Source organism: Pararge aegeria, chromosome 22, assembly GCF_905163445.1.
Source record: "Pararge aegeria chromosome 22, ilParAegt1.1, whole genome shotgun sequence".
Taxonomy (NCBI): Eukaryota; Metazoa; Arthropoda; class Insecta; order Lepidoptera; family Nymphalidae; genus Pararge; species Pararge aegeria.
In genome coordinates this window covers 9,509,146-9,528,385 of record NC_053201.1, presented here as the reverse complement: position 1 = coordinate 9,528,385, position 19,240 = coordinate 9,509,146, and the positions used below count along the sequence as shown (strand labels likewise).

The following is a 19,240-nucleotide window of genomic DNA, read 5'->3' as shown; positions in this document are numbered from 1 at the left end:
TAGAATCTTTTGGAGTTAATTGTGACTGTCAATTAAAGATCGAAGCTATCCTATCTCTTAAGTTGGACCAAACTGCTCACAGTGTGCCAATTTAATTTTAAATCGGTTAAGTTGTTTAGGAGTCCATCGCGGACAAACATCGTGATAGGAGATTATATATTAAGATATGGACAGTATGCCCGACAACAAGATATCTTTGCAAATGTTATAAAGGTCCAGCTGCTAAGTCGTATTACCGGCCCACTACAGGGCACGGATCTCCTCCCACAATAAGGGTTTAGGTCATAGTCCACCACCCTGGCCCAGGGCGGATTTGTGGACTTCACACGCCTTTGAGAGCATTTTCGATAACTTTCAAGCATGCAGGTTTCCTCACGATGTTTTCCTTCATCATTTTTCATCACACCGGAACGCTAAATCGCTTAACAGCCAGTCTTTGTCGGTAGGGTGGTAACTTGCCACGGCCGAAGCCTCCCACCAGACAAAGTATGGAAGATTAAATGTTTCCTATCGTATCGAACGTGATGTATTAATGGTTTTAAACTTGTTACTTGTTTCAACCAAGTGATATTTTAATTGACGTAACTTAGAAAAGTTAGAGGTATGTGCTGGGATTCGAACTCGGCCCCCCGAAAGCGAAGCTGAAGTCCTAACTAAACGGCTATAACCGCTTCGTAACCACTACGCTTTAATGTTATTTTTATTAAATAAAATATTCTATGTTGAAAATTTGCTCAAGAATGGTGCAGCGATTGTGCTAAACATTGGTAACAAACAAGCATAAACTTTCGCACTTTTATAATAAGAGTATGGGAGTATGAAGGTTTTCTAATTAAAGTTGAGGGATAAAAAAATTAAGCAACTTACTAAGGGAAAATAATTTCGCAGGTGCCAGTGTGAAAACTAGGGGGAACCCATATTTGTAGTTCAAGATGTACTTGACCGATTTTACCCTCAGTCGGGGGGGGGAATGAATAACATTATTTTTTTCCTGTGTCAATACACTACCGCAGTGCATTCACACTGGGTCCTAAAGCTGTTATACCACTATGAGCGATCCGATTTCTATTTATTTTTCATACTCAGCCTGTAGTGTGCACTTCATAATTGCGTAAAAGCACTGTTGTAAAGAAGCAGGAACGTTATAATGATCGGATCATTAATTATATAATAAATTAATAAAATTAATAATATATCAATCATTAATAATAAATTAATTATTTATTATTAATGATTGATATATTATTTATTATTAATTCAGGGATCTAACTACCTACTGAGTGGTCGGATGAGAACGGAATCACGGATCAAAAACGAACCGGTTTCATTTATTACGAATATTAGCAATAGTGTTACAGTAATATTACTCGTATAAAGTGGGTAAATATCCAACCTTTTGATAAGTATAAATTCATATTTGCCAGATGTTTTATAAAATTGATTAGGATTTTACAAATACCCTAATAATTATTAATTAATTCATAGATAGTTTTCGAGAAACAGTTAAAATTATATTTGATTAATTACCAATGTTCATGACATTGAGTTGGTGGGTATTTTGATATAAATACGAGTGCATCATCGATACACTTCAGTCCTACATGGACTCGAACGATGATACCTCCCGTTTTTTAGTCGTTTATCAATAGTTACCTAAAGCTTTTTATATATGGGAGGTGTCGAACAACTAATCGGGACTACTGACTCGGATATAGTCCGTCTGTCGGGATTACAGTAGAGACGTGATTAAAGAATTGTTAATATGATTTTTTTGAATATTGGGAACGGCGAGGTATCACGGCATGCGGCACGTTCCTAGAGCTAACGCTTTCCGGTCCCGGTATTCGTATCCCAAGACCTCGTGATCGTTAGTCAACCATTCTAACTACTGTACCAACGAGAGAGTTACGATGTCAGTCATGATAAAGAAAGCAATAGTTTAGTAAACAATACACAGTTTCCTATATTTTCGAACATTTTTTTTCTCTACTACACGTTAGCCCTTGACTGCAATCTCACCTGGTGGTAAGTGATGATGCAATCTAAGATAGTAGCGGGCTAACCTGTTAAAAAGTAAGGCAGTTATATTTAGCCATACCTGCCTAACTACATACCATAGCTTAGTGTGTTCGCTAGCGATTAATTTTGTTACGTCTAATATCAATATTTACCTAATGTATCTCTAACAAACAAGTTGTAATGTTGATGTTTAAATAAACTTTTTTATTTTCATTTTTCATACCCCTAATCGGCTTATACGCGACATCATACCGGAACGCTAATACGCTTAACAGTATGTCTTTGTCGGTAGGGTGGTGACGAGCCACGGCCGAAGCCTCCCACAACACAAAATATGGAAGATTAAGAGTTTCCTATCGTATCGAACGTGATGTATTAATGGTTTTAAACTTTGTACGAACGTTTATACAGATTTGGAATAGGAGCGCTTATTCTAGGCGGAGTTCATTTAATTTAGCGTAGTCGAGTTCGCAAATTGCATGCAGTGAGTGCTGACGATGTGCTGAGAATTGGACAACTTTAATTGAATAACAGAATTGAAAAATTGAAAAGGTTTGTGTTGGACGTTGCCTAAATTTAGCGTGCATAATTTCATATGAATATAATATTTTTTAACGCAGAACTTCTTTCACACAACGGTATTAAATGTTTTAAACATTTATTTATTTATTTATACTTTTTTTGTGAAGGACATGGACAGGAGAAGAAGAATCTTAAAAGCAGAAGAATAAAGTCAGTATAGTCGCTGAAGATTTTTTTTTTGAAGTAAAACTTCTTTAGGCGCGACTAGGGAGTTCCATTTTCTGACGGAAGTAACGCTTACGTCAGATGTCTGTGTAGTTTCCGCTATTAAATAATAATTTGGATTTGGAAGTATATGTCGTATACCTACTCCACGCTTCTTGACTTATATGCCAGCTAGCGGCAAATATCATAATCAATTAGGATTATTTGTTTCCAATATTTTAAAACTGATCAATTTTGTATTGCAAAGCGAATAAAAATTCAACAATTTTAAGCAAATTATTTTAAATTGCAAAGTTTTTTGAAAATCTCTAAATATACTCGTTTATTTATTATTTTTTTTAATAAATAAACGAGGATAAATTTTCTGACAAATGCGACATTCCATAATATTCAATGACAAGTTTATATTGACATGTGCTGATGTGACCTTCAATTTTCTACTCTCAATTACTTTATGTGAAATAGAAAATATTTAAAATGAAAATATTTATAAAATGTGGAAGTTATTATAATGAATTTTATAGAATATAAAATGAAATGGCGGAGCCACAGGAACATTTTACTCTTTCATCAATAAAAAAATAAATAAAGTTTTACTTCAACCGCGCGTAAAGGTTACACCCAATACGCTATAACTGGTTTAAAAAAAAATCCTGTCAATTCCGTAATTTTTATATGCATTTTATATTTATAAAAATAATAAAGAATACAGATGACAGACGGCGACCTGATCGCTCTGTAGAAATCTCTTACTTCTATAAATCAATCTCTTAATCTCTTTCTCTATTTTTGAAGAAAACCGAATGACTATTCCAAAACACACACATTAAATAATAATAATAAATATGAAAATAAATAAACTAACGCTAGTACATTTCAATACAAGTAGTATATATAGATACTTAGGTTTTACATCGATGTTCTAATAAGGAAAACTTACCATTCCATATCTTTAAACCAGAAACGCAGTGTTATTTTTAATTTTTAACCTTTAAGAATATGACCCTGAGACTAAGTAGTAGTGCCAAGAGTGTTTTTTGAATTCTCTGATAGTGATAAAAATGAAATCGTTCTGTTTTGCAAGGAGACCACAAGACGTTTACCATTGGATTTTAATAAAGAAGCTACCAGTGTTTACTCAGTTTACAGTTGTTTACGAGTGAAGGAAAAGTAAAAAATAAATGATGAAATCGGCGATTCCTAGAGTGCATTCGTAGCAAAAAATTGCAAAATTGTATTGTGAAATTGAATCCGGTGATGTATTCCTATTCAAATATCTCAAATTTACGCTTATATAGTCATTACGTCTCGGAATAATGCAGCCTTGACCTAAAGCTAATCCGAAATCTCGATTTACCTACTAGTTAGTTCGGCATCGGGTTCCTATTAATCTGAGACTCAAACAAGTTCCAAACACCCGCACCAGTTGATTACAGGGCGAAGCTGTAACTATCTATTTAGTTCGCTTTATAACCCGATCCTACGGGAAATGCTCCAACGTTTTACGAATAAAAGTATAGACAACCTAGCTTGTGCGTTGAGGCCTTAGCCTAGCTCTAGGTTGTATTTTGACGACCTCCTTGACACAACAGTAAGCTATGTGAGTTGGAGCTCCTAGTTTCGACTTCCGGCAGAGGCAATTCGGGAATTATTAATTTCTCATTTTTCTCTGGTCTGGTCTGGTGGGAAGCTTCGGTCGTGGTTAGTTACCACCCAACCGACAAAGACGTGCCGCCAAGCGATTAAACGTTCCGATACGATGTCGCGTAGAAGCAGATTAGGGTTATGTTATTACTATAACTACACCCCTAACAGATTAGCCCGCTGCCATCTTAGACTATCAGGTGAGATTTAAGTCAAGGGCTAACTTGTAATGAACTAAAATATTTAAAAAAAAAATCCCAAGGATGTGATGGGAGGTAGCTGGTAGCCAAACTGCCGACAAAGCTAAGAACGCTAATTCTTAGATGATGCTGAACGAAGCGTTATACCTACAACGTAGGCTATCATGGGCATAGTTTGTCCCACATAACCTCCGTCCTGCCCAAGGGTCGGAGGAAGCAATAAAGCTTTTACAACACGCCAAAAAAAAAAAAAAAAGGCTATGATGGGCAGGTGACATCCCCCGGTGAAAGATATATCTTCATAATATCCAAATAACAAACGTATAATAATAAAGCGGTAATAGCGCATTGGGTAAGAGCTCGACTTCACTATCGGGGGGTCAAGTTCGAATCCCAGCACACACTTTTCTTCTTTTAAGTTATTTGCCTTTTAAGTAATTAAAATATCACTCGCTTCAACGCTGAAGGAAAACATCTTGAGGAAACCTGCATGTCTGAGAGTTCTATATAATGTTCTCAAGGGTATGTGGAATCCACCAATCCGAACTGGGCCAGCGTGGTGGACTTAGGCCTTAACCCCTTCTCATTGTGGAAGGAGACACGTGCTCTGTAGGTAGGGCCGGTAATGGGTAGATGGGATGACATGATGAATAATAAAAGGGGGTAAAATTCCCTGTTGCCGTGCTTTGGCGCTTTGGCAGGTGGACACGTTAATTTTATCCCTTGTCAGCACGGCTAGCAGCCGGAGACAAAAAATATATCCCCAATTATACCCCTTCACAAGGGGAATAGTAAAAGTTTAACTCCATTTATTATTGGATTCATGTATGTTTATTATTTGGATATTATTTTCACTTGTCCGCCCAGTTAATAAAGCTGTGGGAGAAATATTTTAATATTGCCTTCTGACCATACTAGTGCAATTAAAAACTTTAACATTCCCACCCCTCGTAGATTTGCACGGTTTTATTTATTACTAGTGTAATTCTAAGCAACCCATTACCGGCTACAATGAGAATGGTGTAGTCCTGGTGTAGGCCGTAGTCCACCACGCTGGCCCAGTGAATATTGTGGGCTTCACACACCATTGAGAACGTTATGGAGAACTCTTAGGCATGCAGGTTTCTCACAATGTTTAGTTTTACAGTTAAAGAAAGATTTTTTATTTGCTTAAAACGCACATAACTTAGAATAATTAGAGGTTCTAAGATTTCAACTCTGTCCTCCGAAAGTGAAGCCGTAGTCTAAACCACTACGCTATCACCGCTTTTTTACTAATTCCATTAATTAATTAATCATAATAATGTAAGATCGTACATAACCACCTATAAAATCAAATCGTTCAATACAAAGCCACAATCTTCAAGTAAATTGATGCTTTTTCCTTATACTGATATGGGCAGTAGGTTTCCCCAATACCCATTCAAGTTTCACTCACACATTGAAAGTGTATATATCATACGCAACTAAATCACAGAGCTCTAATCATACGGAAACTTCAAATAAAATATTGGTCTTGAAAAGACTTTCTAAAAGCACAAGTCTCTGTTTATCTCCTACTCTATGTAAGTTCGCTAAATGTAAACATTTATCACCTTTTATAAAGGTAGGACTGCACATGACGGAATGCCGGTTCCAATCCGGTTTTATAACGAGAACAATAAGTTAACCCTATCCATAGGATCTTTACAGTTCATCCTAAGAATTAGTATCTACTACTAATAATAGATTAATAACTGACGGTCGATGTCGTGCTATCTCTGTCGCACATATTGCGGGCTTGCGAATATTGTGCGAATGAGATAGCATGACATCGGCCGGCCGTCACATGAAAGTGATAATAAACAAGACCAATTGCGAACTTTCCCTCTGACAAAACCAATTTCTAAACACCGACGATTTCGCTAACGTAGTGGCAAACGCTGTCTTATAGGTGGGATATCACGGGTTCGTCCCCGGCGGGGCTAATTGGGGTATTCTCTGGCTTCGGCTGTGGCTAGTTGTGGTACCTACCAATACCATGCTGCCCAGCGATTTGAAACCAACTAGGGGCATGAGTGTTAAATAACTGTCAAACCCCTAATAGGTTAGCCTGCTGCCATCTTAGACCGCATCATCACTCACCACAGTTACGGACTAACTTTTGGTGGAAAAAAAAACATCGCTGTGCTGGAAACTTCTTAATATATATTACAATGTCGAAAAGCTCAGACCCCTGGTGGTCGTGATTATCAGTCGAACTAACTAGTAAACCAACGAGGCAATGGGATTAACAGAAACCAAACTTACGCAATACTTAATGTGAACATTTCAAGTACTTTTGGATTTTTGTTACTCCATCACCAAAATTAAATCATAATCTTTATTTCAGGCATCAAGTCTCGTATTTATGTTAGTAAAAAAAAAAACATTATTTCTATATAACTTAAAGACAATTAAAAGAAAATTAATGTTTGAATATGCGAATCACTGCTGCTCCAATCCATTTGAAGTAGCACAGTAACGACTCACTCGCCAGTAGTCCAACCTGCCAGCAATAATCTTCAGGATGCTGTTGGTGCTCCCCCGCAACCTTTGCACCAGGGAGCCACATCTTTAAAAATAAAAGGCATAAAAGCAGTCTACTCTCGCTTCCGCAAACATACCTGATAAAGGTGCACTCCAAGAAACGAATGTGTTAAATGCCGTATGTACCCGACATATGGCATATAACACAATTACTGCCGTACCAACAAGTAAGCCTACCACCATTTAAGACACACAATCAGTTTACCATTAGATGAAATTGTAGTCAATAACTAACAATTGTTCAACTTACGATCAATATGTTGTGTGTGTTTCTTGGAGTGCAATAGTACTTTGTTTCTTTTCGTTCTTTCTTATTAATATACTACGATATACTACGACAATACACACATCGCCATCTAGCCCCAAAGTATGCGTAGCTTGTGTTATGGGAACTGAGATAGCTGATGAATATTTTTTTAATACAATACACATAAATGCTTATAATATACAGATAAACATTCATGTTTATCACACAAACATTTTCCAGTTGTGGGAATCGAACCCACGGCCTTGGACTCAGAAAGCAGGGTCGCTGCCCACAGCGCCACTCGGCCGTCAAATTATTGATGGAATGTAATAAAAAAAAATGATAATTTGTTTTCATACTCTCTTGTAAAATAGTCTAATGTTTACTAACACGATAAAATAATATCAATGAGGATATTCTTCTACAGACTTCAGTTATTAATTGAACCAAGAAGAGATTTTAAACGGAACCGGATCGAATCGGTACGGATGGAAACCGGATTATGAAATTGTTAAGACCGAGCCTAAGACAGTGTTACCGTGATATGAGTTAGGGCTGTGTGAAAAAGTATCGATAAAGCAAAAGTAGAGCACGACCGCCAATAAACAAAGCACTTAATCAATCTGAAGTGTAGATGAGCCTGTAATTAAACAGGCATGGCATTAGTACCCCGGACGAGCTCTGTCACAAAAAGGTAAATAGTGAACAGTCAAAATGTATCGATATACATAATACATGAATACAAAACATCGATACATCAATATATTTTATTTCAACAAGCCTAGTACAGGTCGTGTATGGCCTGCGCATTGGCAATGGCAAGACTTTAGAGTTTCGTCATCATTGTGAACAGTGGCAAGTCGCAACTACGGTGTCAATGTTGTTGATCGTACATGATATTGTATGGAGTGTCTTGTTTAGATTTGTTTTAACTTTGTGATTGTATATGCTTAAGTACCAGTAAGTTAAGTAAGTAGTTTGTTATAAACAACTTAGTAGGTGAGTTTTCGTATTTAAGATCAAGGTCGATTGTATGAAATAGTGAATAGGTATCTATAGGTTTGATTTTTGTTATTGTTTGTAGCAGCAATAAAAATACGCATTCTGTGAAAATGCCAACTCGCTGCTATACGGTTATGATTGATAGACGTGTTTTTATTTTATTCAAGTATAAAAAAAATTATGATCTTTTCATCCCGTTTAGGTAACCGGAATAGTTTTGATAATTTAGTCGTTGATAATTATTAAAAATTGGTTTATTTAATTTCGTATGAACAAACTCATATTTAGTTTAAAAGCTTGCAAAGTACTTTTCCAGCACAACGTGAAATAATATTTAAAAACTTGTAACCTCTCTGACCCCGTTCCATCAACCGTGATCGGACGGCTCAATAACTACCTCGTAAATAAATAATTAAATAGATATATAATGAGTTATTTCAAATAAAACTGTCATATAAAAAAAAATGGAGACAGAACTTTTATAAATCCAGTGAAAATTACGCTACGCTAATTAAAAAAGGTATACTACACAAAAAAACAAATAACTGTAGAGAGTAGTACAAGAGAAGAGAGAAATAGGAGAAGTCTTACGCTCGATCTCACAATAATTGAAACTCATTTATTTATGCATCCAACTGGATTGACGCCTGCAGCGAATAGCAAAGTACCTATCCTACTAATAGGTACCTATAGTAGTTTTGGCGTTTACAAGTTTTCGCATGAAGCGAAAGTGTACGGATTGATGGAAATGGATGTTTGTCACCCTTTCACGCCAAGACTAAAGGACGGATTTTCTAAAAAATTTACGGTAATATAGGTTATACATAAAAATAACAAATAGACCCGGGTGTCGTCTGCGCGGACTTCATTCGCTCGTTAACGATCTTTAATCCTACCACGGGAACTATTCGAGAGATCGGTGTAGAAAGTACATGTCCTTTTCCATAGCATAGGTGACATGCAAATTTCAAAGCTGTCTTGAGCTTGAGCTGACCGTGGGTTAGCTCATAAACAATTTTAAATTTTTCCTCGGGTACCACTTAAGGAATCGGGCTAAAAAGTAGCCTATGTTCTTTTCCATGCCACATTCTAGGTGCATGCCAAATTTCATCCAAATCCGTTCAGTAGGCAAACATCCACACTTTCACATATATTGTAACAAATCGAAAGCACAATATTAATTTTGATGTTTCAAAAGTGCTTATATTTATTTATTTATGCATCTACTACTTGAAATAAATGAATTTTGAATATTTTGAACGGGTCATACTAAAACGCCCACAATCCACCAATGAAAATTTCTTTAGTATCTGTGGTTTTATTGCATAATTCTATATTTTAATTTCTGTACCCATTGGGTCAGACTTTTACAGTTGAAACTAAAAATGTTACAAAAGCAAGCTGTTAAAAGATGGTTCGATTTCCGGTCCCATCTACGGACGAAATGTTTCATCATTGGATACTGGCATCTGGTAATTGGACATAATATTGTTGCGAGGGCTATTTCTACTTCCTATCCTACTTCCTACTACTACTGTAAATCTACTACTAAAATAAAGTATCCTACTACCTAATATTATAGACGTAAAAGTTTGTTAGTGTTATTTTATTTATTTATTTAAACATCTTTATTGTGTAGTGTAGGATAAATTAAGAATATTCATAAAAAAAATTAGAGGCAAAAGGCGATCTTATCATTAAAAGTGACCTCTTCCAGGTTACCTAAACGACATTATGTTCGATATACTTTCACAAAAAAGCTACTGACCTGGTTTGACTGATATTTAGAACGGAGATGGATTATATCGTGTTTATAATGATCTTACCCATATCAATAATAATATTGCTTTATTCTGTCAGAAGCCGAATGATTTTAAACGTTTTATCCTGATATGTCGACCTATCCTACCTGCACTTTTAGATCTTAATTTTGCGTTTCAAATTGTTTAATTTTTGTATCTTTAATGATAATCGGCCATTTTGTAGAAAAGGCTGTGATGTAAACATGCACATTATTTTCTACGAAATGAATGATGATAAGTGGCAATTCACATTGATTAGACACAAAGTATTTGTGACATTTCCTATCATGTGTATTATGAACACACTATTGCTGTTTCTTTAATAAGTAAATACTTTAGATTAACACATACGCTACCTTTTAACCTCGGAAAAATTCATGGTTTCCTGGGTGGATTAGAGCTAGTGGCTTATGCAATAGTGGACAACGGCATTTTCTGAACTCCGAATTAGTGGTGGGGAGAATAGATTTAATATGGTTATGTGACTGCAATAATTTAAACATTAGAAGTAAGAATAAACTTACAGTGCAATATACTAGGTTACATAAAATTCATAATTCGTTTAAAGGAAATTGCATACAATTCTACAATAAACTACCAATTGATATCTTGGAGATGTCTCTAAAAAAGTTCAAAGTTTGTATTAAACGTAAGCTTATAGAAAAGTCCTATTATAGTATAAAGGACTACATAAACGATAAAAAAGCTTGGGTGTAAATTATTGCTCTAACCAGGTTGCTCTTCTAATAATTTAAAAAGATATTGTGAGATGGTGATAACAAAAAAAAAACACCCGGCTAAGTTTGTTGTGGGCTTCTTCTTAGACCGGGACGCGTTTGGAACCCTCGTAGCTTTAGTTTTAAGTTTACGAATGTGGTTATCGCCATCATCTCACTACCGTGTGGTTCTTATGTACGCATCAAAAGTGCCACCTGTGGGCCTACTTGAATAAAGATATTTTTGACTTTGACTTTGACTTTGCTTACTGAGCCGATTTCCAGTTGTGGGTTCGATTCCCACAACTGGAAAATGTTGTGTGATGAGCATGAATGTTTGCCAGTGTCTGGGTGTTTATATGGATATTCTAATTATTTATGTATATTATTCATAAAGATATTCATCAGTCATCTTAGTAACCATAACACAAGCTACGCTTACTTTGGGGCTAGGTGGCAATGTGTGTATTGTCGTAGGATATTTATACTTATTTATTTATAAAAAAAAAAAAAAAATATGCTGACCCTTTTGTTATCTTGATAGAACTTAAATGGAAAATATGATTTTGCTTCTAGATCGCCAGTTTATTTAACATCTGCAGTCACTTGATCATCGTTTACATCTTAACCGGCGGTTATCAGTGTGAAATAAGCAAAGCGAGCGTAAGTATTGACAATGAGACTTGTCCTCACATTTTCAAACTACGTTCAGGCCTCAGTTTCGTTCAAAATAGCTGATGGGCAATACTATGTCCATTAACGTTATGCAAGCTTCTATCATCATTTTCAACACATTACCAGCCCACTACAGGAGATAGGGCCTATCAGAATTGGAGAACTTTCAGGCAAACAGGTTTTCTCATCATGTTTTCCTTCATTGATAAAGCAAGTGATATAAAACGCACATAACTCAGAAAAGAACTCGATCTCCCTAAAATGGAGACTGAAGTCGTAACCACTAGAACATCACTGTTTATGCGAGCTATATTTTTTTTTCAAATTTCATCATGGATGTTGTAGTTATTACGCCGAGAAGAGACAACAAATGAAAAAAAATCGCATTAAAAGTTCCTAACGTGCATGCCACGTCATAAATGCGCAAAAGTATTGCCTATCCTAATAAATATTTGTTTACAGTTAAAAAACTTTTATAACAGGAGTGTTTATCAACTTCATGCCAGTTTCTTACTTCATGGTTACCCTGATACAAAATGATCTACCCGCCACTGAGTCTGCGTTAATAATTTATAATATAAATATGATTTTGTCTAATTGACAACCTATAGGTATCCATCACATACAAACTATCTCTCTATGCTAACATTATTTAAAACTCGGTTCAGTTCTAAGTGATAAAAATTATATCTGATGATTAAACTCTGCTTTTCAGCTCCGCGCTGTACAATGGAGTTGGTTGGAGCCGGTTTTACTGATCATAAACTTTGGAGCCCACGGCTTTTACTCCTTCCCTCTTATATTCAACTATCATCAGACTCAGTCTATCCAATATCTGCCGATAGTAGAAAACAATGCTCCGTGCTATCCAGCGATGTCACACGTAGACACGAATGAAATCATGTACTTTCTAATTAATGTTCTGTGGCTTAAGTTTACTACGTCTTTTATTACTGCTGTTCATGAGGTGAGTATTTTTTTTTAAATAAGTATTATCATCATCTTCATCACCAATGGACGTCCACTGCTGAACCCAAGGAGTCTCCTGGGTCCACCGTCCAGTGGCACACCGCGAATCGCTTAATGTGATCCGTCTTCCTCGTGCAGGTTTACCAACGCTGCGTTTACCAGTGCGTAGTCGCCATTTCGCTCGCATAGACGGTATGCACAGGGTATGCAGATGATATAAAATGAAGAAAATATCCAATACCAGTTATAAAAAACTAAAGGCTAGGCATTGTAAGAGTTATTAAATTTCTAACCTCAAGTATATGTATACCCTGTGCAAACCCTCTATGCACGCCACTGTTCCGAGCTATGTGCCCCACCCACTGCAACTTTAGCTTCGCGACTCTCCTGAGAACTCGTCTATTTTTTTCTATTCTTTTTTAACCCCCGAAGCAAAAACGACACTATGTGTGTGTGTGTGTGTGTGTGTGTCTGTGGCATCGTATTTCCCGAACGGATGAACCATTTGAAATTTTGTTTTTTGTTTTTGTTCGAAAGATGAATTAGTCCAGGGTGCTATTAGCTATTTTTTATTTTGTCGGTCCAAGATGGCCGCCACCGCAACATGGCGTATTACATTTTTTTTTTCAAAACCCCCTTAAAATGTCTACTGAAAGGGCTGTTAAAATATCGCACATAATAATATCGTTTTTAAAGTCAGGGGTTTTAATAAAGTAATCGAATCTGCTTTTCGTACCGGTGGTAGAGTCACTACAAACATATATACTTGACGTTTAAAAGTGCTTATAAAGTAGGAAATAAATGAATTTTGTTTTATTCCTACGTTAAAGATTATCCTATATTACTCTCCGTTCTTTCAACTAATTTTATGCCACAAATCAAGTTAATTAGTTGATTGATTAGGGCGTATAGGAAGGAAAAACAAACACACTTTCGCATTTATAATATTAGTAAGGATACTAATATTTCATCATCAAAGCTTGTAACAGTCCAACGCTGGACTAAAGGCCATAACACAACGGGTCGCGTACAAATCAATCAAATAGTGGTATGACTACCATACTCCCTAAAAGGTTAGCCCGCTACTATCTTAGACTGCATCATCCTTACCAACAGGTGAGATTGCAGCCAAGGGCTAATCTGCTCTGCCGTCACCACACGGCTGACACATGATATTTAATAAATTTATTTACAGAAAACTCCAGGACCGATGGTTACGTTTTCCGCCGCGACCGCTGTTAAAGCTGTCATCCAGTTCGTGAACTTTGGCGTTCAGTCGTCGTACAATAACGGATTACTGGATATACTATACAAAATTGTGGATGTCTGTACGTATTTCACAAGCTTTTTTCCACAAGTTATGCCATAGAACAAAGATCTTATAGAAACCGTGTAGAGCCAGTAGCGTGCATAGAGTGTATGCACAGGGTATACAGATGTAAAATGAAGAAAATCTCCGGTACGAGTTATAAAAAACTTAAGGATAGGCATTGTAAGAGTTATAAAAAGCCTACCCTTAAGTATTTATAACTAGTACTGTAGATTTTCTTCATTTTATATCAACTGCATACCCTGTGAGTACCTTCCCTCTATGCACGCCACTGTGCACACGATTAATATGGAATACTTAACAATTATTCATTGTAAAGTCATCCTGGATGGTACATTGCCGAGGACCTGTTTGGTGTGGTACTCCACACCAAACAGGTCCTTGGAAGAATCTGATAAATCCTCTGAGAAATCCTCGGAAGGATTGGAGAAATTTCAAATTGCACCATACAGATTCTCCTGCTTTTTTTAGCTTAATTATCATAATATATTTTGGATTTCCGCAAAGTAATGCCTGATTTTATCCAATAATGTTAAGCATTAAAACCCACTCCATTTTAGTAGTGTGACATTAATCATTTAATATCTAATGCTATAAACGTTTACAATAAAATTTAAAAAAAAATAGAAATGTTTGTAGGCTAGTCACATTGCGCGGGTGTAAAGTGAGTCGTGCGTTGGGCGTTTTCACTGTGTTTGGACACAATGCACTGCATGTAATTGCACTGCTGAATGAGGATTCTGTATGTTCTTAACTCTTTGAGTACAACATTAACAGCTTAACATCATCAAAGTTTGCTATTTTTTTTCCATAGTCGATTGCTCAATTAAATTATAAATTTATAGCATAATAATTCTCTTTACAGGCCTCATAATAATGTTCCTGATAATAATAATCGAATACACAAAAGAATTAAAAAAGCAAAATAATTCTAAACTATCACCAGCACTTGTTGAAAACCTTTTGGATGGTTTCAAAGCACAGGCTGGGGAGAAAATGTGAAAGCCATTTGTATTAGACGAGAAAACGACATCTCTGGGAGAAAGTAAACAAAAGTTTTAATATAAATGTAAAATAATACTACTATTTATTTATTTTTAATTAAAATCAAATTGTTAAACATATTAAACACTTTTAATTTTTGATTTTTAGTGTTGGATGTAAAAAATATGAACTTTAAGTATGAGTGTATTATATTGTTAAGAAAGTATATGGCAAGTTCTAATTTACTTATTATTTATGTACCATAACTTGTTATTGTGAACATATGATACATGAAGTGTACAAAGGAAAGCTTATCTCTATATATATATACCTACATATATATTTATAGATAAATTCATATCTATAATAAGTGAGCGATAAATATATTATGACAGCGATAGAAAGTGCTCTTCTTAACCTGAGGTTTACAGTTTCTTTTTTATTCTACAAATTACAGATGTAATCTCACCTAGTGAGTGATTATGCAGTCTAGGATGGTAGGGGGCTATCCGGTTAGGAAGTATGGCAGTTAAATTTAACCCAATCTGTTACTACGTGACATGTGTAACGTGACATGTATGACGTGACACGTTCGTCGGTGGGGCTAGAAGCCACTAGCGAATGATGGAAATTCCATTAAATAAATTGTTTTTCAGAAATATAGATAATATCTATAAAGCTCTGTATGACATTGACAGGAAACCGTAATAAGGAAAATGTATTTTGAAATTAATAAAGGCACATTATCGCAGGTATCGTCTGTATACTTACCACAGCCGGCTTAGAACATTTGGAACTGTTCCAGGTGGAAACAGTATAGCCAAACATTATCCTGAAAAAGGTGTCCACCTACACCAGAATATGAACTTTATTGTTAAAGGATATAGTCGAATATCGTTTGGAGATATTCATTAACCGATGGCATTTTCCGATGGCTGTACCGCGAATACCATTATTATGGAGTTAAGTAGGTAATATGCCAACGTCTGCTATGCAGTTTGGAGATGTTTTCTTTGGGTTGCATTTTCAGCGACAAAGACGGTTAGCCTGAATTAAGGAAATAACCTGCAGTTTTCGGTTAGTGGGGAATTTTGTACGGCGGTGTTGCCATGAATTTTAAGCGGTTTTCCGACTTTTGTGATAAGATGTAGCAATTTATTATTATGTAGAGCAGAGTTTAGATGGTCGCATACGTCGCGAGATACTTAAATTGGCAACGCTGCGCCGTGCGTACAAAACGTATATTTATCGAAATTTTCTATTTTTAATTCTGAATATAAAATTCTATATAATAAAGCATATGGCCAGCGCGAATCTATGCTGCCCATTAGTAATCGCTAAGCTTCCAGTTAATTAGTTTGATAAGATTAAAAACACTAAAAACATCAAATATGTGAAAGCAACCTTAACAATTTTAGTCTAAAATAACTTTATCAGTGAGAATTTTACGTGGACTAAGGATCTGGTGTATCATCTATATATAAGTTGTTATCATAAACTCGGCATGTTGTAATGACAACTTCAAAAAAAATTAATATAATTATGCCTTGTCACATAATTCCTGTATAGTTTGAGACGAGAAGAGTTATCTAGTTTTCGTCACAGAATTAAAGAACATATACACTAGTGAAACCGTGTACACGACTAATATTGGTTGGTTGGTTGTATTGGTGGTTGTGGGGGGTGAGTATACGCTTTTATAACAAGAATCACAGGCCAAGAATTACCTAAGGAATCATTCATTCCAAAGGTAATTCTTGACCTACCAATACATACATTTAATAATGTGTAAAAACACATCTAATACAGCGAGGTTACTATACATTTGATGAATTCCTTAATGACAAGGTAGATTGGAAGCAGCCAGCCTCGCTCTCATCTCCCGCAAGATAGAAAAATGATTGTAAATGTTGATGTTGGAAAAGAGCAACTACTGAGTTTCTTGCCGGCTCTTCTCGGTAGAATCTGCTTTCCGAATCGGTGGTAGAGTCACTACAAACATACATACTTGACGTTTCAAAAGTGCTTATAAAGAAGGCCTACTTGAAATAAATGAATTTGAACTTGAATTTATTGATGAATCAAAAACCTCTACTATTTAGGTTGGTTTCTCGAACATACGGTTACTAATAGTAATATTTTACCTCTTTGTGTTTGATGTGAAATATCTAAGGGCGAGGGTAAACATGATTGTTGGCGTGGCGATACATGCCACGCTATATGTACTATACGTGGTCCACACGCAGTGGCGTGCATAGAGGGTATGCAAAGGGTATGCAGATGATATAAAATGAAGAAAATCCCCAGTACGAGTTATAAATACTTAAGGGTAAGGTTTTCATAACTCTTACAATGCCTATTATTAAATATTTTATAACTTTTATCGAAGATTTTCTTCATTTTATATCATCTGCATACCCTGTGCATACCCTCTATGCACGCCACTTGCCATACGTAATAGCGTGCAAAGTGTATGCAGTATTGTTTACCTCGTCACACGTGTAAGATTAACCTGTATTTTACTTATAAAATTTTTTTTAACAATAAACTATATCTGACAGCAATAATTCAGAAAGCGAAAGTGTGCAGCCTCATACAAAGAAAGCAAAATCAGACTATGATTGTAATGCTTTATCTTTGCAGTATGCCACATCTAACTCCTGTTGTAATCTGTTATTTAATGTATATAACTTATACAAAACAATTCCGATGTTTCACATCGGCCAAACGTCCCGTGATGTATGAGCCATCATAACTCTAAGTTGATCAATAAAAAAAAAAAAAAAAGTATTTATCAAAGAATTATATGACTTTATTAAAAATCGACGCAGTTAAATAATCCTAATATTGCGGTTTGGAAGCCAAGATAGCCTAGTAGAAAAGGCTTCGACTCCCCTTTAATTAAGAATAAACTTACAATAAATAAATGCAATATACTAGGTTACAAAAAATCATAATCAGTCCAAAGGAAATTGCATACAATTCTACAATAAACTACCCATTGACATTTTGGAGATGTCATAAATTTGTATTAAACGCAAGCTTATTGAAAAGTCCTATTATAGTATATATATAAAACTACGTAATTGATAAAAAAGCTTGGGTGTGAATGATTGCTCTAATAATTTTAAAGCACAATGTGAGATGGTGATAACAAAATAAAACACCCGGCTATGTTTGTTTTGGGCTTCTTCTTAGACCAGGACGAGTTTGAAACCCTCGTAGCCTTAGTTTTAAGTTCACGAACATGATTATCGCCATCATCTCACTACCGCATAATTCTCATTTCTCATATGGGCCTATTTGAATAAAGATATTTTTGACTTTGACTTCTGACGAAACCGAGTTCAATCCCCGGCTTTTCGGAATTATGTGCTTTTTGAGCAACTACTGCTACTTAGATGAAGGAAAACATCGACAAGTAACCAGCATGACTGAAAGTTCTCCATAATGTTCTCATGTGAAGTCCACCAGTACGCGCTTGGCCAGCGTGGTGGTTTACAGTCGTCCGTTAATAGGTTGATGATAATGATGAAGATAATACATTCTGTCTTGGTAAAAATAACGAAATAAATAAACATTAATAGCGAACAGATTCTTGGTATTATGGTAGCTTCTTACAAAGGTACTTATAAGGAAAATAGTATTATAAGAAATACTGGAAATACCTTAAGACAGCTCCGCATCCAACTGAACAATTCTTAGTTTTTCTTACTCTTTCAAAGGAATGAATTTCATTTCAGTACTACAGTAAGTAATAAATGCCTCTCAAAGTTATCTCGACGAGATTTGAAAGCGATATTCATGAATGCTTGAATGTTTTAAAGGAAATCACGTTGATAGGACTGATTTTATAATTTAAGCGGTCATGAGCGATATCTTGTTGAATAAAATGTTCGCACTATAAAACATCTTTAAAGGCTCTGTTGTCTCTCCATCGCTCAGCGTGCGATGCCATGCTCGGAGTATCTGAACGTGACCAAATCAGGAATGACGGTATCCATAGATAATAAAGACCAAAGTCTTCAGAACAGTACGTGTTGCCACTGATGACTTACAGATCGGAAACGTGGTCGCTTACAATGAGCCTTATAAGAAGGCTCCGAGTCACTCAGCGGGCGATAGAGAAAGCAATGGGGAGATCCATAGACGAACCAGAGTTATCAACATAGCTCAGCCAACGCAAAGCTGAAGAGGAAATGGGCGGGGCACATAGGTCGGAGAACCGATGGATATTGGAGTTCCAAGGTGCTGGAATGGCAACCCCGCACAGGTAAACGCAGCGTTGGTCGACCCTCTTTGGCGTAGCGATGACTCTATATGGAAAGGCCCGGGTT

At 36.0% G+C, this 19,240-nt stretch overlaps 1 protein-coding gene across 3 annotated transcripts; it reads left to right on the top strand.

The window, feature by feature from the left end:
• Nucleotides 1-8,236: 8,236 nt before the first annotated feature.
• On the top strand, nt 8,237-14,989 carry LOC120633722. Of its 3 annotated transcripts, none has more exons than XM_039904046.1 (6): nt 8,237-8,385; nt 9,791-9,899; nt 11,522-11,608; nt 12,336-12,587; nt 13,785-13,917; nt 14,785-14,989. In XM_039904046.1, exons 1-6 carry the CDS (start codon nt 8,372-8,374, stop codon nt 14,919-14,921), a joined length of 732 nt encoding a protein of 243 aa, XP_039759980.1. In that variant the 5' UTR covers nt 8,237-8,371; the 3' UTR covers nt 14,922-14,989. The 3 variants fall into 3 exon arrangements, with proteins under 3 accessions (XP_039759980.1, XP_039759981.1, XP_039759982.1); XM_039904047.1 differs by having other exon boundaries at nt 8,238-8,394; XM_039904048.1 differs by having other exon boundaries at nt 8,238-8,424.
• The last annotated feature ends 4,251 nt before the right edge of the window (nt 14,990-19,240 follow it).